This window comes from Chelonia mydas, chromosome 18 (assembly GCF_015237465.2).
Source record: "Chelonia mydas isolate rCheMyd1 chromosome 18, rCheMyd1.pri.v2, whole genome shotgun sequence".
NCBI lineage: Eukaryota > Metazoa > Chordata > Testudines > Cheloniidae > Chelonia > Chelonia mydas.
Window position 1 is genome coordinate 20,424,786 of NC_051258.2, and position 22,885 is coordinate 20,447,670.

The window sequence follows — 22,885 nt, forward strand, 5'->3', positions numbered from 1 at the left end:
ATAGTCAGGGATTTCAAGAGGCAGATGGAGGGTGTGTATGTTTTTGACCTTCTAGATCCTAAGAACATTTCATCCCAAACCCAATATGAAATACTCTTTTCCCCCCCATTTCCCTCTTGCTGTTCATCATAAATGTTAAGCCTGTATTTGCTTTATTCCCTGTTCTGAGTGCAACTGTCTTGCTGAGTTTCTTTGTTGGTGAATCTCAGAGCGCACTCTCTCACTCTTGCTCCTGTGTCATTTGCTCTCATTAATCCTATGCTGTAAAAAATCAAAACCAAAACTAACCACGCTCCATGCTAGATGTGTGTAGGAGCAGGAAGTTAAGCCCATGTTCTGTGGGTGGAGATATAAATGACACATTGTGGGCTGACCGCATCTCCATTTATTTACTCTTCTATGGTGCTAAACACCATGGTATCTGAGCATTTCCGCTCACTTCGAGAAGTTGTGCTCTCTTACACCAGGGCAGTGTTTGGCTCAGCAAGTCCGGTAGGTCTGTAGAATGCTAAACAATGCCGCTGGCTGAGATCTGACATCAATTTTGCCCCATGGCCCTACTCACGGGTTTTCAGTGGCTTTCAGTAGTTTCCAGCAGCAGGTTATTCAAAGATGTCTCACTGAACTGGCTCGTGTTTGATAGCTCTCTGGCAGGGCCATTTGCAGCCACTCTGTTGCGCAGCCCCTGCTAAGCCTTTGATTCTGTGTGAGAAATCGCTGAGACAGACCAACAGAGACTAGCCGTTCTCTGGGCAAGCAGCAATTGAAAGCTGCCCCGAGTGACGCAGAAGTGGGATAATTTCCAAAACAATATCACTTTCCCAAAACAGAGCTGGATTTTACAGACCTGAAAACATGGCACCCAGTGAATTAGAAAACAGGCCTTTTTCCCAAAATACCAGTTTTTCTGAAAGGATCTCTTTCTTGTCCAGTAAGGGCATCTTCAAACTGTTTTGACCTCCTGCTCCCTGAGTCGCAGAAGCACAAATAGCTGGGATAAAGAAATTAGCTACTGCAAAGTCAGGGACTCAGTTGGCCATTTCCTCAAGGCCTCACGTCTCAGCATTTTCCCTTCAGCCAAGGAGAGTTACCTGCGATGTGCTACGTCTGCCCTCCACACCACATTGCTGGGCCACTGAAGAGCAATGCCGGGCACCTGGTCTGCTGGAGTCTGAGCACCTTGTCCTCTTAGAGGGAAGATTTGATTGTTTATTACTATGAATTACTTGTATTACACTAACGCCAACCCAGATCAGGGATTCACTGACCCAATGTGGTACAAACACATAGCAAGAGACACTCCTGCCCTGAAGAGCACACACACAGTGGTAATGGAGAAGACAGGCAAAGGAAAGCACTGTTATCCCCCTTTTACCAAGGGGAAACTGAGGCCCAGAGAGGCTAAATGACTGGCCCAAGGTCACATGGGGAATCTGCTGCAGAGCAGAGAACTGAATCCAGATCCCTGAGTCCCAGGCCAGTACCTCAACCACAAGATCATCCTTCCTCTGGGCACTGGAATAAAATGCTTGTGGTTGGCAGTTCACACTAGAGATAGAAGATGACTTCTGGATCAGAAGTGGATAGCGCCGTCAGCTGTAACTCAGAGCGAACTCAGCCCATTCTGCACTTTGCAAAGGTTGGGTCCTCGTGCTGTGCTGTAGCTCATCATACTCTCTATATGTCCGATAAGTCTGATACCACCTTGGGGACCAATACCACATACGGGATTGAACTCACAGAGAGTTTGGCCAGCTCTGCTGGGTCCTGTCTACAAATGCTACTTTCAGGTCAATGTTTTTTATAGTTTGGAGAATCTTTGTCTATTTAACCAGTTAATCTTGGTTTATTTCTGTTGTCACCCAAATGGCAGCTGTGCAAGGGACTTTCATTGCACTTCTGAAGCAGCAACAAGTAGCCAGTTGATTGGAAGGAGAGAGCATCAGAGATTGACTTCTGCTATGGCAGATGATTGGCCAGCTCTGAGCAGCTCCAGACGGCAGGTCAGAGTAGACTGTAGTGACAGCAAAGAACACAGGCAGCCAAGGCAGCAGAGTCTCAGAGTTTTTCCTCCGCCTCCCCGCTAGCCCCACAAAGGGTGCGCTATCCTCGCTATCCTCGGAGATCTGTTACAGTCTCAAGAGGCCTGTCATTTCCACTAGAATATTGCGGGGATCATATCAAAAGGAGAGAAAGAACATTTGTAATGGGATCCGCCTTTGAAGAAGAAGAAGAAATCCTCTCTCTGCTAAGGCAAGAACAATGCTCCTTTTCAAAAGGAAAATTCAAAGGCAGTCCGGGCTAAATAAATAAATACACCAAGCCCCATGTGAATCCCGCTGATTTAGCAGTTCGATTGTTGTTCTTTTGCCAAAGAGTTGCCTGATTGCATGTTCACTTGTTAATTCACTACATGGAAAGCACCTGTTTTCTAAATTAGCAGCCAAAGGTGCAGTCATTATGAGCGTGTGCATGTGAGTGCAAAATGGGAAGCTAATGTTGCGAGTCAGGACAGAAGGTAATTTACTCCAACCGCCTTCATTGTTTTGAATGAAATTGTTTTTTCAAGTTTCCGTTTGCGGGGTATCACTCAATGCCAAGTTCAGAACCCTGGTGATATTATTATACTAGGAAATACAAATTGCATCATTATCTTCTTTGGAAAAAATAAACACAAACTTTTCTTTACTGCTCATTATCTTTTCCGACCCACAAGATAACCACTCACGTATCTAAAGAATGTTTGTGTGGGATCAGATTGTGAAACTATACAAAAATGGTGGACCCCAATCTGACATGAGGAGGTAGATTTCCAGAATGACAGGACACAAGCCACCTCTCTTGGGATGCTGTGAGACAGGCTGAGAGAGGCCTGGGGCTGTGTTTGCTGTCCACTATGCCACTCATTTACCCACGGCACAGTCAAGGGCACAGGTGAGCACTTGGCATATAGGGAATAACAACAACAGCAATAATAGCCTTACACTTACACAGCATCTCTCCTCCAAAGATCTCAAAGCATTCAGGGATCTCAAGGACATTAGCTGAGCATCACAGCCCCCTTCTGAGGCAGGGACTCATTACAATCCCTGTTTTTACAGATGGGGAAAACATGGCACAAGGAGGTGACGGGACTAGGGGTGCTCAGAGCCAAGACTTGAACCCAGAAGGTCTAAGTCCCAGACCTCCTGGCTATCGATCGCTAAATGATGCTCCCACTACAGATGCAGCAAGCTCAGGGGAAGAGCTCCTCTGGGTATGTAGGCTTCCTCAAGCTGGCCCAGGGGAGCTACAGCATAGACTTTAAAAGGGTCATTTCTTTTTGAAGCAGCGCTATAAATGGTTGGCTGCTGACCCAAACCTTGTAAACCTCCTGAGCCTAGAAACTGGGCTGAGAACTTAGTCAGAGCAGGTTTTCCTAAGAGTTTTTCCAGCACTTCTTGTTCCCACCCCAGCGGGGAGTACAGCACAAATAGCGTTTGGCCACTCTGCTTCTGGTTTAGGCCAGAGCCGGGAAGTGAACAAAGTTGACTAGGACATTTAAGACTCTTCAAGCATGCGTCAGTTTGAGTTTAGCTCTAAAAATGGGTGCAGGCTTTAGGGGCTGCTTCTCCCATCCCTGACCTTGGATGAAGAGGGAGGAAACATACATTCTTACCGCCGAATGGATGGGGAATAAAAAACGTTGCCAGCAGAGAAGTCATGGAGCTGCTGTAGTGAAAGCACAGTTTTCAAAAGGATATTGCCCTGGCATGAGCGTGGAGTGGAGTGATTTGAAATTATTTGTTTCGAACTCCCCCAAATTTCTGAGTTTGGCTGCATCATCATCATCATCAGACTTGAGCCTTGGACATGAAAGCACAGCATTGGACTTTTCAAGATAAGCAAAGAGTGCAGTTTGCCGAGAGCCTGAAATTACTGTTTCCTAAGTGCCAACTTCCTACTTCATCGAAGCAAATTGCTCTGTTTGAAAGTTTTTCCCCAGTATGAAAGTCCCTCTTTAAATTCTTCCAAACATATCACTTAAAGCAGAAAGCCAGGCACTTGTTTCTTCAGAAATGTCTTGCTCTGTGTTCAGAATATGAAACACAATCATGTTTTTAAGCAGAGGGACCATCCCTGTCAACCTGCCTTGGTTCCTGCAGCAAAGTTATAAATTTGAAGTTGAGACGACAAAAAGAGCAACGCACTGATGCCACAAGTGCAAGATTAAGGCTCCACGCCTCGATCTGGCAGAAAAAGGGGCCATCTATGAAGGAGTAAACTTTTGTCCACGCACAGGTAAGTGGATACCAGCAAAGGTGATGCAGGCTGAAACCAGCCAAGCAAACAGGCTGTACCTCTCAAGCTTGTCAGCCTAAAATTAGGCACCAAAACTCACATCCAGGCATCTAAGCAGGTGGCTTGATTTTCACTAGTGCTGAGTACCCACAGCTCCTGTTCAAGGCAGTAAAAGCTGTGGTTCCCTAGCTGGACACCAGGCCACTCTTATTCAGTTGCCTAAATACAGTTTTAGGTGATGAGCTTTAAGCACCTACATTTGGGGCTGTGAGGACAGTCCTGCTCTGGGTCCTTGGAACAGACAGCATTGGCAGCCCCTGAAATCTGCAAATATAACCCCTTTTCCCCCATACAGCCCTGAGTGCAGGAATTGCCGCTCAGCATTTGCAGGAACCAGGAACTGAGCTGCAGAAATTTTGTTCTCTGGTGAATTTATTCATGATCCTTAATTCCAGAATTAAATCCTGTGCCTGGGCGGTGGATTTGTGTGCAGCGGGGACCCTGGACCCCATCAGGGAGCTGTGGCCTAGCTCCGAAACAGTGGCCTGCCACGCTCCTGCAAGTGGTGTGTCCAGTCCAGACGGGGAACAAAACGCCATGTGGGAAAGTGGACCCCGCTACCGTGACCAACAGCTGTGCACTGTCGTTGTTGGGCTTGTAGTGCCAGTGAGCCCTTAGCTTGATCATCCTTATGTGTCGGCTGCTGGAGGCCATTCCAGGGCACGCTGAAGACACTGTTGGTGCAGGTAGAAGAGGTGCTTGGAGTTAGTTCTATTGAGGGATCATAGAGGCACATTTTCACAGCTGTCAGACCCCCAATTCAAAGGCACCATGCCCACCTCTCTGTCTCTCTCAGGTGAAGCTGACCTAGAACGCTACAGGCAGATTCTCACCGAGACGGTTGCCAAATGTGTGTCAGAAATGATTAGTGTGAAGGAGAGGAGAAGAACCTCCTTGGCTGACGTTAGGGGACAGGTAAAGGAGAATGCGTCAAAAGCTGGACCGTCAGCCTTCACGCCCTGGAGAGGGTTGGGGCAGAGGGGGCTTCACAGCAAAGCTTCTCCCACTATCTCTTTTTCACCACTTCTCGCACGTGCCCCGTTTTCCTGTCAGCTCCGTCCTGTGGGCCCTGGCTCTGTGTTTGCTCTGATGAGGCGGTCGGAAGGGATGTCTGTCAGAAGGCAGGGGTTTCCTGCAATGCGGCTTCCAGTAAATAATACACCTCTGGTGGGCCCGTGGCTAAAACTAGTGTAGCAAGATAGGCACCTTCCCGGGGGCATCTCGCTTTCAAGCAAGAATAGCCCTGCCAAACTTACTACCCCAGAGCCAAATCCATCCTGGGGGAATGCCACTTACTTCGGCGGGACCAGGACAAGTTTGACCTCCAGTAACTTTGTCCTGGAGACAAAGAGAACATCCCTTGGGATCAGTATGCTGGGGTAAAGTGACTCCCCCTAGGGAGGATATCCCAATGTACCCCTATTCCCCCAGTGTCTCTATCCTGAGCTAAAGCACTCATTCACTACTGAGAATTAAAGACTCCTCAGTGAGAATACTCATGGACAAACTCCATCCCTTAGTATCTTCAGTTAACTCAGTTTAGGCACAAACCCTGCCCTTTATAGTCACAGTCACGGGGTGGCTGTCTGCAGTCACTTGAACGCTGCCAGCCTTGCTCCTGCTCAGACCCAGAGGTTGCTGCCTCAGGCCCCCATTCTGGGCCCTGCTCAGATGTGCAAGGGGACACCCCCCTGTGCAGGGAATTGCAGGCGCTAGCCTCCCCAGAAAGGGGTCAGACAGGAGTGGGGTCTTGGTCCCCCCATTCCTGGGGCAGTGACAGTGGCTGGTTAGAGGGTAGGGAGAACGCACTTCACCCTCTCCCAGATGGTGGAATGGCTGCTGCCTTGTGTGCCCTTTTGGCGACCCGGGAGGAACCCTGGCTGTGATTTCCTCTGCATCAGCCACGTGTGATGCAATGTTGGTCGCCAGAGGATGGGCCCTGTGCACCTTGCCTTGCCCTGGAAAAGTCACTTTTACTGCAAGTGCTGCTGATGCTGGCCCTTGTCTTCCTCTTGTTTGGGCACTGCAAGCTGTTCTCTGCAGTGGTACAGTGAGGACAGGAATTTGCTTCATTGTCCTCATCCTTTAGTTCCATTTCTGCGGCATGTGCTGAAGAGCAATGCCTGAACCCTCTCCCTTGGCCTTCCACCTCAGCCCTTCTCTCTACCAACTATCCCCAGATTCTGCCCTAGCCACGCAGCCAACCTGTCAGAGCTGCCACCATCCCCTGGCCTTGGGCCTGAACTTCACATTTCCCACATATCCACTTTCTCCCAGAGTCCTTCACTCCCCCACCTTCTACCAGTTTACCTTCTTTCTTACAATCAAGTTAAAAGAAAAAGAACCTAATTAAAATCTAAATAACAGACTTGTAATTATCACAGTGTTTAATCCTAGACGTTGTGCCTTTGACGCACTATAATTTAATTTCATGACTAATTATAAACTAGCAAGAAAGCCAATCTATTTTTTGATAAAAAAGACGTATTGCAATAGATAATGTACTCTGGAAGCCTGTCACAACCAGCCTGACACACGCTCTTCTTGGAATGAAACTTTTCCAGCAACAGTTTTAACCGGTGCCAGAGCCGTTAGGACAGTTACCACTAACGTCTCATGTTAGCCCCTGATCTGGAAAATACTTACCACTCTTGTGCTTAAAGTTAAGCACGTAGGTGAATGTTTGCAGGAGTTGGGGTTCCTGTGGAAAGCTAAGGCTTTCTTTGCCTCGCATTAGATAACGTGAGTGAATTTAGAGCTCATAATGCGAGAGACTGATCGCGAGAAAGATAGGGGGAGGGGGGAATGATACAAAATGTCATTGACATTGTTTCCCATTTTTAAAAAATTGAAATTCAAAATTTTGATAATTTTTCTTAGAAACTCCAAAAATTCAGGGCAGCTGTAGAGCTGGTCGAGAAATGGGGAATAAATATTGCATAAGCATTCAATATTTTCCTTGTTTTCATTGAAATTCAGAATTCTCTGAAAAAATTCATTGCAACATTGAACTTCTGCAAGCCCCAAGCAGCTGCACTGATAACACATATGCAAGCCCTGCCATTGCATCTCATCCCTGGGCAACAGCAGCCCTGCTATTTCAATCCCCGGATGCACGCACACAGCTCTGCCACTGTGCCTTGTTCTTGCATGTAGCACATCCCCTTATAGTCCAGTCTGCATGTCTCAGCACATCAGACTGTTTAGCCTAACTTAGAACTTGACCCCATGTCTCCAAGTGCACCAGCCTCTCAGCTATGTGTCCCTTCAGCCTATTGACCTGTTTTTAATGGAATAAAACGCCTCCCTTTGGAGTATTTGGCAATAAATTATTTCAGCTGCTGAGAATGTTTCCCTTAAAACCGTTCTTGCTCCGATCTGCTATCAGTGAAGAAGATGTGGGTAGGATAACTGAAGAGAGGGGAGTAGCCATTTCTGTGTGACTGACAATGATGAATGTCCCAGAAGTCCTGCGTCTCAGAATGGATGGGCTAGTCTGGGGCTAATCCGAAGAGTATTTATTATGTGACGGATTCCACCTAGAGAATGCTCAAAACCTTATCAAGATCTTCCACTATGGACTAGTATCCCTAGTAGCTAGCAAATTGCTAAGTAATGGCCTAATTCTAAAGGCAGGAGCTGCTCCAGTGGTTCTATTCTTCACCATCCTGAGCAGCATCACCTGACAAAGGGGCTTACAACATGGACCCGACCTGTGATTTTGAGGATGAGGAGCAAGAAGGAGGCAGTAATTGGTGGATGCATTAATCCTGCCTTTAGCTTGCTTTATGAGGGAGGGAGGCATACGAATGGGATGCAAAGTTACCCAGATCCACGTTCCACCTTTTCCTGTGGTTCCCCCTAAAAGTTTAATGCAAATCTTAGTTAGAAATACCTGAAGTAGACAGAAAGATGCTGTCCAATCCCAGAGCCCTTCCCACAGAACAGAACCAATTCATGTTAATTTATGGTAATTAATTATTTCCACCTTATAGCCAAGGATGACTCTATCTAAGCCACCTATTGCTATGCTAGCCACCCAGTTAGGATCTCAAAGCAATTTACAACCATCAGTTAACCCGTAAACCTCATGAGCAGCCAGTGAATGTGATCATCTCCATTGTAGAGATGGGAATGCAGAGGCATAGAATGGGAACATGACTTCCCCACTGCTATATAGTGGGTCGGGGAAGAATCTGGCATAGAACCCAGGAGTTCTGACTCCTGGTCTCCCACTCTAACCTCTTAACACACTGTGCCCCAAGGGCTGAGGGGAGGGAGCACCCTTCTTGGAGAGCACCAAGGGGCACTGGCACTGAAGTGTGCCTCGCTTGTTCCTTTGGAGTGGCTGCCACAGACTTTTCTGTCGGGCAGCAGAGTCCCTCCCCATTGCTAGTTCTGAATAGTGGAGTGGTGTGTTGCCTAGACAACCAGAACTCCTACACATTGCTATTTATTCTGAAAGACATTTTACCTTCTCTGCTGTTGCGAAATCCTAGGAAGAGTGGGGGTCACATAAGATTCCCTCCTGCGAGGTGATGGGGCTTCAGACTCCTACCCCAAATGCCCCCTCTCGAGGGGAGCCATTAGGCAATTGGGCAGTTTGCTTGTCTGGCAAAATGTCATTTAGAGTAAAGGCCCCTGACCTCACTCCACTCAAATGTACTGTAAAAAGTGAGGCTAATTGGGATGTCCACATAAAACTGGGACAGGGTCAGATGCCAGCCAGCCAGGCATTATTAGCATTCCTGGTCTTTGCATTCCAGCAGTGCATGGAGTGTGCTAGGCACTGCCCATCCCCAGGAAGACCTGGTCTCAGCCCTTGTGAGCTTATACTCTAAGGGCTGGATTGTGTCTGGGAATGGTGCAAGGAGCCTGTGCATGTGGTCCGGGTGGTTATTTTTGCTGTGTTCGGGCTGGTTTCCTCTGAACTCTTATGTTAGTATCTGCTAAACCTCCTTGAAACAGCAAACGCGCATTTGCAATCCTCTGGGCTGCCTACGTGTTCCTGTGTCCATCCTGGTACTGCTTTTTACTGGTTTACTGCTAGCACCAACGTGCTGGCTGTGCTCGCGGGTGGCACGCTGCGTACTCGTATTGGGATTGTGGCCATGCTCGGGGCTAGGTAATTGCACTCTGCTGCGTACACTTTGGCAATGCAGCAGGGTCAGCTATTGGTGTGCTTGTGTATAATATGTAGACTAGTAACTACGAGCCTGGAGTTAGCCATTTTTTTTAGTGTGCTGGTGTTCCTAGAAACAGAGCAACAAGGAGATATTAGGCCAGTTTCTGAGCTAATGTAGATTGACATGGCTTTGTGGATGTCATGGAGCTGTGCTCATTTACATGAGCTGAGGACCTGGCCCTATTATTTCAGCTTGGTCATGTGACAAAAGAACAAGGGAAATATGAGGAGTGTGGAATATACCATATTCTTGTAGGCTGTGAACCCAAAACCAGGGAGAGTTTGAATGGGTAATTGGGAAGATCAAACACAGCAGCTGAAGTGTGGCCACAATCAGAGTATGGTTGGACTGGGCTTGGCTGTCAGCATTTACAGGCTACTAACAAAAGCACATTATTCCCATCCTGTTTTCTTCTTGAGAAACAGCCAAAGAGCGAGTGACTGCGTATGTGTGTTTGTGTGCACAGGCCATAAGAATGTACTTCTTCAGCGGGATATGTTGTCAAGGAAGGCAGACTGCATCTTTCATTCCTAGCAAGGAGAAATTCCAAATCATATTAAAAAGTTAGACAGAGACCGAAATGGAGTCTGACATGCCAGTAGAATGACGGCAGGGCTGTGAATATTATTAAGGTGAATCTGTGTTTAATGTTCTCATTGGAAAACTGAACTCCTGGCTTCTAACCAGCAGAGAGTGGGTGTTACCGACTGAGCCACAGACATGCAGCATATGGGAAATGGCCCTTATGCTGGAATACAATTACTTTCATGTAGCAGGTATGGTAAACCTAGGCTTTGAAAATCCAGCAGGGGACCATGCTGCATGTTTAACTCCAGAGAACAAACCCTGGTACACATCCCATAAAAATGTATGATGAATAAAGTAACAGATTTGAACTTTTCTAATAACAAAACAACAACTCTGGCCAGTAGCTCCATTATGTGCTGTGAAATATACTTCTATCAGACTGTGAATTCTGCCGTCTCAAAGAGTTTGCCGCTTAGTGCAGAGAACACGAGGAAAGCTGGTGAGTGTGCAGTCATTTCCTGAAATCTCTCAGAGCGTCAGGAATCAGATTACTGTATGGAAAACAAATGGAAAAAACAATAAAACTGAACTGAGTTTTGGGAAAAAGACGCCACCCCTAGAGACCCATAGAACAGGCTTCCTCTCTGCAGCAGGGGCCACGCATAGGTGTGAGACAGGAATTCATAGAATCATAGAATCATAGAATATCAGGGTTGGAAGGGACCCCAGAAGGTCATCTAGTCCAACCCCCTGCTCGAAGCAGGACCAAGTCCCAGTTAAATCATCCCAGCCAGGGCTTTGTCAAGCCTGACCTTAAAAACCTCTAAGGAAGGAGATTCTACCACCTCCCTAGGTAACGCATTCCAGTGTTTCACCACCCTCTTAGTGAAAAAGTTTTTCCTAATATCCAATCTAAACCTCCCCCATTGCAACTTGAGACCATTACTCCTCGTTCTGTCATCTGCTACCATTGAGAACAGTCTAGAGCCATCCTCTTTGGAACCCCCTTTCAGGTAGTTGAAAGCAGCTATCAAATCCCCCCTCATTCTTCTCTTCTGCAGACTAAACAATCCCAGCTCCCTCAGCCTCTCCTCATAAGTCATGTGCTCTAGACCCCTAATCATTTTTGTTGCCCTTCGCTGGACTCTCTCCAATTTATCCACATCCTTCTTGTAGTGTGGGGCCCAAAACTGGACACAGTACTCCAGATGAGGCCTCACCAGTGTCGAATAGAGGGGAACGATCACGTCCCTCGATCTGCTCGCTATGCCCCTACTTATACATCCCAAAATGCCATTGGCTTTCTTGGCAACAAGGGCACACTGCTGACTCATATCCAGCTTCTCGTCACTGTCACCCCTAGGTCCTTTTCCGCAGAACTGCTGCCTAGCCATTCGGTCCCTAGTCTGTAGCGGTGCATTGGATTCTTCCATCCTAAGTGCAGGACCCTGCACTTATCCTTATTGAACCTCATCAGATTTCTTTTGGCCCAAACCTCCAATTTGTCTAGGTCCTTCTGTATCCTATCCCTCCCCTCCAGCATATCTACCACTCCTCCCAGTTTAGTATCATCCGCAAATTTGCTGAGAGTGCAATCCACACCATCCTTCAGATCATTTATGAAGATATTGAACAAAACCGGCCCCAGGACCGACCCCTGGGGCACTCCACTTGACACCGGCTGCCAACTAGACATGGAGCCATTGATCACTACCCGTTGAGCCCGACAATCTAGCCAGCTTTCTACCCACCTTATAGTGCATTCATCCAGCCCATACTTCCTTAACTTGCTGACAAGAATACTGTGGGAGACCGTGTCAAAAGCTTTGCTAAAGTCAAGAAACAATACATCCACTGCTTTCCCTTCATCCACAGAACCAGTAATCTCATCATAAAAGGCGATTAGATTAGTCAGGCATGACCTTCCCTTGGTGAATCCATGCTGACTGTTCCTGATCACTTTCCTCTCATGTAAGTGCTTCAGGATTGATTCTTTGAGGACCTGCTCCATGATTTTTCCAGGGACTGAGGTGAGGCTGACTGGCCTGTAGTTCCCAGGATCCTCCTTCTTCCCTTTTTTAAAGATTGGCACTACATTAGCCTTTTTCCAGTCATCCGGGACTTCCCCCGTTCGCCACGAGTTTTCAAAGATAATGGCCAAGGGCTCTGCAATCACAGCAGCCAATTCCTTCAGCACTCTCGGATGCAACTCGTCCGGCCCCATGGACTTGTGCACGTCCAGCTTTTCTAAATAGTCCCTAACCACCTCTGTCTCCACAGAGGGCTGGCCATCTCTTCCCCATTTTGTGATGCCCAGCGCAGCAGTCTGGGAGCTGACCTTGTTAGTGAAAACAGAGGCAAAAAAAGCATTGAGTACATTAGCTTTTTCCACATCCTCTGTCACTAGGTTGCCTCCCTCATTCAGTAAGGGGCCCACACTTTCCTTGGCTTTCTTCTTGTTGCCAACATACCTGAAGAAACCCTTCTTGTTACTCTTGACATCTCTTGCTAGCTGCAGCTCCAGGTGCGATTTGGCCCTCCTGATATCTTTCCTACATGCCCGAGCAATATTTTTATACTCTTCCCTGGTCATATGTCCAACCTTCCACTTCTTGTAAGCTTCTTTTTTATGTTTAAGATCCGCTAGGATTTCACCATTAAGCCAAGCTGGTCGCCTGCCATATTTACTATTCTTTCGACTCATCGGGATGGTTTGTCCCTGTAACCTCAACAGGGATTCCTTGAAATACAGCCAGCTCTCCTGGACTCCCTTCCCCTTCATGTTAGTCCCCCAGTGCAGCAAGGGGGCATCTGGTGCCAGTTGCACTGTGGTTTTTAATCTGATTTGGGCTCGTCTACAAGGAGCCGGGCAGAGCTGACTAGCTCCTTTGGCATGCTCTGCCAAACAGCCCGCAGATAAGAACCGCTTGTATTGCTGCTGGCGAGAGCTGGGCTCACACCAGTGACTCGGAGGGGAAAGGCTACATCTGCCATTCCAAGTCTGCAGGATGGTCCAGCCATCCAGAGGCGGGCTGGTATAATGCAGCAGCCACTGTGAAGACCCGGGGATGGTTTGGCGGCTCCCTTTGTCTTTCCTCCTATTGCACTGAGTGTTACTTCAGAGCGCTGCTCTAACCACACCGCTCCACCTGCTTTGAATCTCTGCTCTGACTTCCCATTCTCCACCACATCAGAGCCAAGCTTCTTGTCTCTCTTTAAGGCATTTTCATTATTCTGCCCATCCCTGCTGGTCAGCTGTTGTAATGCCCTCCCCTCTGCTTTCCCAGTGGTCTTAGAATCATAGAAAAACGGAATGCCCCCCAAATGAACTCTCTTTGGGTTTTTTGGAGTTCCCTCATTTCACTGCCTTGTTCCTTTCACAGTTTTTTGTTCCATTTTCTCCTTATTTCAGCCAAAGAGAATGGGGCACGATCAGGTACTCAGAGGTGAAAGGACTCAGATTTGTGCTTGTGTTTCAGTTGTGGGGGCAAAGCATGAGGGCAGAGCATCTAAATCACGTCTAAAAATTGTCGTGAATTTTGCTCTGACCTCTCAAGGTCCCTTCAGCCTTACATTTGGGGGGTGTTCCTTTTTTCTGTTGAATAATTGGAAAGATTAAAGAAGACAAAAGTTTTGAATGAAAAGTTTTGACCAGCTCTGTTTGCAAGTACAGTGACTTCTAAGAAAGAGGAGGAGGATGTGATTTGGAAAATATGGCCCTACGCAGAGAGGTAGCTTTTTAAACCAGCGGTGGACTGTGTTTCTGAGTGTCTGGGCCTTAGTCTTATCTACCTTCATTTACTCAGGCACCACATGGGTGTCAAAGTGTTACCAGAAGAGAATGGTAGGTATTTGCCTCTGCTTTGCACTGGCATGAATGACTGCACAGGATGTCAGGCAGGAAAGGGTTAGTCCATCTATTCATGAAAGGCACCCATTAACTCCCACTGACTTCAGTCCCAGCTTTCCTTGGGTAAATGCTGTATAAAGCCAACTAAGGATTTCAGGAGTTTTAACGGTAAGAGTAATTAACCACTGGAAGTGCTTACCAAGGGTCGTGCTGGATTCTGCATCACTGGTCATTTTAAAATCAAGATTGAATGTTTCTCTAACAGATCTGCTCTCGGAATTATCCTGGGGAAGTTCTGTGGCCCGTGTTCTACAGGTCAGACTAGAGGATCACAATGGTCCCTTCTGGCCTTGGAATCTATGAATCTATGATTTGGCCCAGTGATTCTTTAGAGAAAAGGATATGGGCATGTATCTAAGACATTGCGCTGATTATCGTTTTAGCAAACTACTTTAGATTAGTTAAGTAAAACTTCAGTGGCGGGGGAGCAGGTTAAAACTCAAAATTTTGTAGTCCTGGAATAAAAGTGGAGAAGAAGCAATGCTTCAATATGAAAGAAAGTCTGAGTATTTTAAATGAGCTCAAAATAAAAAAGTGACTTATGGTGACAATTCAGTGCGAGGTGCAGCTCTTCGTTTTATGTAAAAAGACTAAATAAAATTGAAGTGCACCCCACTGCACTTTCTTTATTGCCTGTAACATACCAGACCCCTTAATAAAACCTAGAGCGCAGGGTGTACTGCAGGGATGTAAACTGGTAGCTAATGATGTAATATACAGTGAAGTGCAGTGCTTAGCCAAGCAGGTCAGCCTGGTAAATGAACTCCAGAGATAGCTGATCTGTTTGAAGCACCTGGTTCATAACAGCGGGTTACACATGAGGAGCAAGAGTGCAGCCACTCTTAGCCTGGAGCTGATTAACAAATTTGCATTCCATGCACTTCCTTAAGAAAAAGAGAACATCACGTAGAATATTGTCAGTTCCCTGGCCTGTTTTGTGTTAACTCTGTATACCTCTCTGATCATGCCAGATCTGGCCATTCGTTAGGGACAGTCAGCAGGCTGTAGTTCATCTATTTTTCTGTCCCGTCTCGTTCTGTTTCATTTCATAAAATGTTTTACAGCGCCGTGGAGGTGCAGTGTAAAAAGGAAACACAGACCCTTTTATTCCAGGATCACGTCATCACAGAAAGGAGAGAAGTGACCCATTAAGTCAATTTTCCTAGATGCTGTTGACAACAGAGGTTGAAGGATATAAACATGATCCCATAAGGAAACTAAACGCATCATTAATATAACGTTATGTTGTTTTAAAGCTGTGTATTGGAACTGTACGTGTGTAAGTGGCACACGGTAGCCTCAGCGTTTAGCTTGGTACTCTTGCTAGACTGTCCCTGGCATAGCTATTGGTATCTGTATTTTGAATGAAGTTAGGTATGTACCCAGATCTAGAATGTTGCCATGCCAATTTGACCATTGCTGACAGCACAGTTCCTGAAGATCAGCACCACTGACGTTCTGCAGAAGAATGAGGTTTCATTTCCTGTGGGCTACTTTCCTTATGGCTTTAGTGGCCTGGATTTGGGATTGGATTTAATTAGCATGTAATGTCAGGTCTACTTTGGGAGCTTGTGAGAATGTTGCAGGTAGGGAAAATGGATCAGTCAATTTGTGTGTGTGTGTGTGTGTGTGTGTGTGTGTGAGAGAGAGAGAGAGAATTTCATCTTACTGGATTCAACCCTGAAGTTTCAGAAAAAGGTAATTTGTTGTACATTGATATATTTTCTGTCTCTGAGTTCAGAAAACTCTTGCTGCTGACCTTCTCATTTAATTGTCTCATTTCCTTACTTCTAATGGGCATGGACTCCAGGTAGCTAAATAAGAAGGAGACGTAGGGAAAGGTTTTTTGTTTTATGTAGAAAAAAAGAATTTGATATGGAAAACCTGCATTTGAGGTGCAAAAATTAAAATATATGAATTTATAGATAAACATATTTAAAGGCAGGGAAGAAAATGAAAATGACTCCTGTTAAGGCACTGTTATTGAACGTTTCTGGTGTGAATCTGTACATTGATAATTAATTAATTACACAGAAAGCCGGGGGAGACATCTTACCAGCAAGTGAAATGTTTATTCTTCATAACTATAAAGGCAGCCCCAAATTTGCAATGTGTTTCATACAAGCAGTGTGGAGTATCCTTGAAGTCAGTGAGGCTCAGGGGTCTGTGCACACCATCGGTTGCAGGATCTGGACCTTAGAGGTAGATTTGGGTTAATGGAGTCAAGCCTTTTATGCCAGGATTAGTAACATGAGTCTCCTTCTCAACCCGGCCATGCCTGGAAATGCCTCTAACCACTCGAGTTAGATTGAAGTTTGTGAATAAAGAGATGGGCTGTTGGGAGCATGACTATTGGTTATATACTGTATCTAGCTAATATACAGTTCAGCTAAGAATGCTGAGGTCAGAAATGCACACACACTGGACATATTGCTAAGGACTTTTCAAAGTAGAATGCATTCTTGAGTCATTCAAAGCATGGCAGTGTACAGTTCCTGTTTCATACCCCTACTTAAAAAAATATTTAAGGCCAAAATTTCAAAACTGGACATTGATTTTGGATGCCCCAAGTTTTGGGGGTTCAACTTAAGACACCTTGAGGTCACTTCTGAAAATGTTGCCCTTAATATGTAGAAAAGCAGATGGCTTATTCTTTTGAAGCTACAGAAGTCATTTTCATTATGTTTCTTCTGGTCTGGTTATCAGATTTTTCTTCTCAACATGGGTAAACCTGGCATGCTACTCTAATAGATACACAAACATTGCATTGTAATCTGTTACATAAATCATTTTCTTTCTCTTTTTCTAATACAGTTCGATGTCTGTCCGCAGGTCAGGTTGCCCGGTAGGAAGCCATGCTTGGATATTAATAGCCATGTTTCAACTAGCCATGGATTTCACCATCTGTGAATCTGTAGCCCAAGGCCAAGGGTTTAGGCTCCTGCAAAGGCCTTCTCACTGGCATAGATTGTCCCATAGTCCTTTGTGGAATTTTAAAAATGGACAGCAACTGAGGATTCCTGGCCCTTTTTGGAACCATGTTTCTTCTCATCCTGAACGATCTCATGGGCAAATACAAACATATCATTCAAAAAGGCCACACAAAGCCACAGACCAGTTAGCAGGCTTTTATAAAAGCATGCAGTCCAAGCACTCTGCTACTGCAAAACCAGCCCCTTCTGTTGTAGATGGGAGCAGCAGGAGTACAGACCAGCAGACTCATTTGAAAAGGGGGAAAAGGCACCTCCGAGGAAGCAGTTTTGATCACAGAGACAGGAGGCCCACCACGGTGCCTGAAGTAATTGTATGGGGCCCAACAGGGGAAGAGGACTCCATAGAAACCAGTACGTTCCCTGGGAATTATGGCACCACCACAACTTCCGCTTTACAAACCAGAACGACTACTGTGGCAACCACCACCACTTCCACTTCCACCACTGTACAGTCTAAGGGGTTCACAGCATCACCCGTGCCAGGGCTTAACAAACACAAGAACAACCCTGGCAGGATTAGCACAACGGAACCCTACACCAGCCACAAGAGCAATGGAAAAGAAGCCCGTCCACCTAAGTTAATGGGAGACACTACAGGTATTTTCTGTCTGTTTATAGGGTTTTGTTTTAACTGTTGATCTGGGCTAAGTAAGAGCAAAAAACCCATTGCCGAGGGCAGAGGTGTGTCCTATATGATGGGCACCAATGAGGAGATGGTAGTGCGGGACGATGTCACAATATAAACAAGGTGCAGTGTCTGACGAAGGCTTCATATTGTGTTGGCTTTGCCAGGCTGCAATCATCATTAAGGAGTAATTAAAGAGAACATTATAGTATAATGTCCAGGTTTCAAAACAGTTAAGCAATATTCAGTTAGGGAAAGGTGGGTGAACAGCTTTGAATAAAATGAAAACTGACCTGAATTTTTTTCTGAAATTTGATCTAAATTTTTTTTGTGATTTGCAAAACATTTGTATACTCTTTCTACTGTATTTAAATCTTCCTCTGCCTTCTTGGGTTCCCCAGGAATATAGCAGTATTTTTGGTTTGATCAGCAACAGGAAATCTCACAGGAAAGACTAGCCCAACAAGATTTGCAGCCTGGTTTTGCAAACTCTAGAAGCGTCCAGATTTTGGGGTGTTCACATATTTCTTTCTAGTTCCTTTTATACAATATGTCACTAATCATATCCACACTGTGGTTGCTAGCTCTGAACTGCAGACAGATTCTATATGCAACATGCAAGTCTTAGCAATCCCTGAAAAGTGTAATAATAATCAATGTATTAATGTGGCACTCTGACACAGTACAATATGCAAACAACCTAGATTGTTGGCGTTTCAGCTTTGGTGACTGCAGAGAAAACTGAGTTTGGTTTTCACTATTCTTTCCCTGATTTAGATGCCGTTTTTCATTACACAGAAGCATACAGCAACGCCTGCTGAAGTCATTATCATAATTGTTTTCTGCCTTACAGTAGTACTTTTTTCTCATGCAGACTGGACACAAAGGTTACTTTAGTGCAAATTAAGCTGGGAGAATTCTGCTAAAGAAATCACAAACCTTTGTGTCAATGAGAGCTACCGATTCCTTTCATTTCTATTCAGGACTCTTCTCAATTGCTCTTCACGAACGTTTGTTGAGTAAGTGTGTTTGCAAGAATGTTCTCAGTCAGAGAACATGCGGTAACTATCCATGTTGTGATACGTATGCATGCGTGTTGATGATAAATGTGTGTGGGCCATCTCAGAAGCTCTTTTTGGCCTCAGGAGTAGGAACAACTTCACTTGACTTAGGTGATCAGACACACCAAGTTCTGAATACTCAATGAAACAGTCGAATTGAGCAATTCATGTGCTGAAACGTGTTCACTTACAACATTCCTCAAGTTATTGTGATTAATTAACGTATTGGTAAAAAATCTGCAAATCTGAAAAAAAAAAAAGCTACAAAAAACCCCATGTTCTAATTTCTTACTAGAGTCAGGGGATAAATCCTTCATTAAACTGTTCACTGTGACTAGTTTGTTCAGCATAATTCAGGCTCACATCAGAGTCTCCCATCTAGCCTCTGCCAGGGGTTGTGAGCTTCCAGCATCTCACTGATAGAGTTGGTTTCTGATCAGACTGCAGTGTAAGTGTTAGCCGGGGATCTCAAATGCTCCCTGTTCTCCTCAGCATCATGTACAGTGTATGATATTAAAAATAAAAACAACCCATCAGGGCAGCACTTTGGATTACCTAGTTCCCTGAGGAAGATAGTAATGGGATCAGGCTACAGGCATAGAGCATTGATTAGTGCTTAGTACTGGGACACAGCACCTAGCAAAGGGGGTCCTGGTCCAGGACTCTTGGTGCTACCACAGTACAAGTAAATAATTTTAATAATAATAAGCCTGGGGTTGTGTTAGAGGCAAGGTCTTCTGTTGGGTAAGAATGTTGCAGAAAATTGAGAGGAATTTGGGTTTAAAAATGAACACTGGGTAAGCCGATGAGAACTCCGATCCATCATCTTTATGTAAGACATTTGCTAGGAGTGTACAGAGTTTGCCTATTGCCTCTATAAATCCACAAGCCTAATCAAATTTAGTGCAGCACTCATTTACTATAGTATTTAGTAATGTTTAGGAAAATATACTATTTTCCACCGACACCATTTGCTGTGTGGGAAAGCAGTTTTCCATTTATTCCAAATTATATTTATTTATTACTAAAGTTATACCACGGAACAATATTATGTATCTTGGCAAATTAATTCACATTACATGGACGCTGAGTAGTCCAACAAGTCAGATGCTTATCTGAGAAAGAATTATAGGGTTTCATGATGCAGTCTCCATCCTGATTAATTTCTCTAATAAACCCTCTTCAGAAAAAATGTCACTCCTGACTTCAAGAAGTTATTCATATCTGTGAAAAGGAGCCCCGCCTACACAGCAGATGAGATGTCAGCCTCAGCTGGCTCAGTTAGCGACAGAATATCAGTCACACTCTCCAGCACAAGAAATCTAACCAGTTCATACTAAGACATTTGATGGAATGCTAAGATTTACTTCCCAAACTGCATGTTGTTTTCAAAGCGGATAGTGTCATCAAGTCCTATTGTTATTAGCAATACTTACATCTGTAGCTAACTACATTTGTACACATGCGTCTGAAATCAAATAGGTGCCTTGCACTGAGCAAATTCCTGTTTATTGCTGTGGCTTAATTACAAATGGTATAACACTGTCAAAGTGTTACAGGGTATTGTTGAGCTGCTGGGATATCAGAGGAGTAAGTCAGAGGAGAGTCTTCCTCACCCTGGACAGATGACATAGGCTTTTTGTCTAAAATGTGACTCATCATTTATTATCCCTGTAATGTCAAGATTCATTAACTGTGTTGCCAGTCAGTGGTCCTGTATCTGGGACACCGCTCTGTGATCTAGGCACATTGCCTAGGTCAGTAGTTTGTGTCTAAGTCGTTGCCTTCTCCTCTGGTCTTTATATCACGTAGCCAATGTTGTGATATTTCAGAATTGCCCAAGGTTTACTGAGTAGTTGAAGATAACACTGGCAGTTTGGTAAGGGTCTCTGACAGAGATATGTCACTATTCAGGAAAACATTGCAATATGTTTCTACTTGAACTATCAAATGACCACTGATAATTGTCACTGCACAAACTGGCCTTCAGCAGATTTCTGTCCTGCCCACTAGGATGACAGAGAAATGATCTCAATAGATCCAGTAGAATGTAGGATTGGGATATTGAGGTGGTGTTTTTATTTGCTTTTCTCACCATTGTACTTTTGGTTGAGTTGATCTGTTCAGTACACGGACTTCAGCAGAGCCACTCCACAATGAATTTGCTCTCCTGGCTTGGCTCAGAAGTGCCCACAGTGATTGTAGCAAAGTCTTAAATTTGTATTGGTGATCGACCTCTGGAGGTTCAGTCTGGAAGTGTTGTCCACCATTAGACAGTAGCTGGAGCAAGCCTCTAGAAGGATTCCTGCATTCGGTTCCTGGCTTAGATGCTGACTGGGTCTATTAAGTTGATGAAATAACATAACAACTCGGTACTGCAATTTACCCATCCGTAAAGGGTCATGGGGTGCTCTACTCACCAATGGGGGGGTCTTCCTTCTGGCAGTTCTGGGGATTAGCTCCACCTAGTTCAGCACCTCCTTTCTTCTCTTCCATCATTGCCGCTCTCCACCCGCTCATGGAGATGTAGTACAGCCATTTCGTGACTCAGCCCTTCAGCCAGGTCACACTGTGTTTTTCCCTTCCAGGGGAGTCTTTCAAAGACCCTCTGCACCAGGGTTTCTACCCCCTTTCTTTCTCCCTTACCTCAGGGAGAGACACTGTTGGCTTCTTCCCTTGAGAATCCTGGCATGATAGGAGCCCTGCTTGTTCCCTCACAGATGAGCTTCCTACTAATTAGCGCCCTCTACACAGCCTAAATCTCCCCCATTTGCAGCTTAATTGGTTGATTGGGCCCACCTGGCCTAATTCAACTCTCTCAAGGTAGGTGTGGGGAGCACACCCCATCACAGGTACACACTGAGCACTTTGTGACTATCAGACCCCTTTCAGATATCTAAGCTGGGCTCCCAAAACCTGAGGCACCTAAAATCAGTAGTCACTTCTTCTATAAACGTAGGCCTAGAATTCTAGTGGCTCTGCAGTTGTGTGTGAGGCATGTTTAACTGCTGTACAGTGAGGCCCTACAATATACAGCACATAAGGAGACAAACGTAAGCATGTTCTAATGAAAGAAAACCCTTTGATCTTCATAGCTATTCATAGTTTGTTCTCCAGCTTAGATCAATCAAAACTCAAGGATGAGATAGCATGGACTGAGATGGAACAATGCTTGGTAATTTTTATTTTGGTACTGGAATTCGCTTGCACCTTTTCAAGGATGTTCCTCCAGCTGCTTTGTCCTTGTCAGCATGATGCCTCTAATATCCTTTACCGCGCTGACAGTCACAAAGTTTTGCTGCGGCCTGACTGATGTGGCTCTTGCTGGGATTTTACCATTTGTGGGTCTTTGAACAGCTTCCTAGCCTCAGCTTCGCAGTCCAGCTCAGCTGTGAGAGCTGGATGCTGTTCTAATGAGAATCACAAATGAAAGGGCAAGGTGCATCTCCCAAACCCTATATTTGGGTTTAAATCCATGGTTGTTAGTCACCCAGGGCCGAGTCCTGTGCCCCTCGTCCAACTGAGTATCCCTTCCTCAGGCCGCAAAGCTGCTTGAAGCGACAGTCGCTAGGTTGTTCCTGAGGGCTCTGCAGGACAGTGATTCACAGAATGCTAGTGGATCTGCACAGATCAACAGGCCTTCATCCTGCCCGGCCTCCACGTAGCCTGTGCTGAGAGATTCCAGATCCAAGCCAGCCTCTCCCAATTCTCCCATCCTGTCCCAATCCCCTGAAGGCTCATGCTCAGCCTGTGCTTCTAAGATATCTGGGAATTGAAACTCGCCAGCTGACTTTTATCTTTTAGCTCTTAACTCTCATTAAGGAGTTTTCAGAAAGATTTGAGTTTTCGTTAATTGGCCTCTTTTACTGAATAAGTGAATACAATAAAATGCTTTTGTTGGCTAAAGGACCTTTCTGACCTTAGCTGTCCACCCTAACTTGAATAAAACCTAAACTCTGAATATCCCTTTGTTTTCTTCATCTGCATTAAATCATAGAATCCCAGGGTTGGAAGGGACCTGAGGAGGTCATCTAGTCCAACCCCCTGCTCAAAGCAGGACCAATCCCCAATTTTTGCCCCAGATCCCAAATGGCCCCCTCAAGGATTGAACTCACAACCCTGGGTTTAGCAGGCCAATGCTCAAACCACTGAGCTATCCCCCTCTCCCCATATGCTGGCTGCCTCAGAGACTTTTTTTGCGGGGGGAGAAGCTTTCCACTCAGCTCTTTCTCACTCCCTAG

At 45.4% G+C, this 22,885-nt stretch overlaps 1 protein-coding gene across 3 annotated transcripts in view; it reads left to right on the forward strand.

Moving 5' to 3' along the window:
• Positions 1 to 22,885, forward strand: part of AJAP1 (adherens junctions associated protein 1) — a 113,722-nt gene that overhangs the window by 32,772 nt on the left and 58,065 nt on the right. For 2 of the 3 annotated variants that reach the window (XM_007070155.3, XM_037881408.2), the window contains exon 2: positions 16,780 to 17,555. In XM_007070155.3, coding sequence (XP_007070217.3) covers positions 16,780 to 17,555 — 776 coding nt within the window. The remainder of the gene's footprint in view (positions 1 to 16,779; positions 17,556 to 22,885) is intronic. The other variant, XM_043531826.1, reaches the window with a different exon arrangement.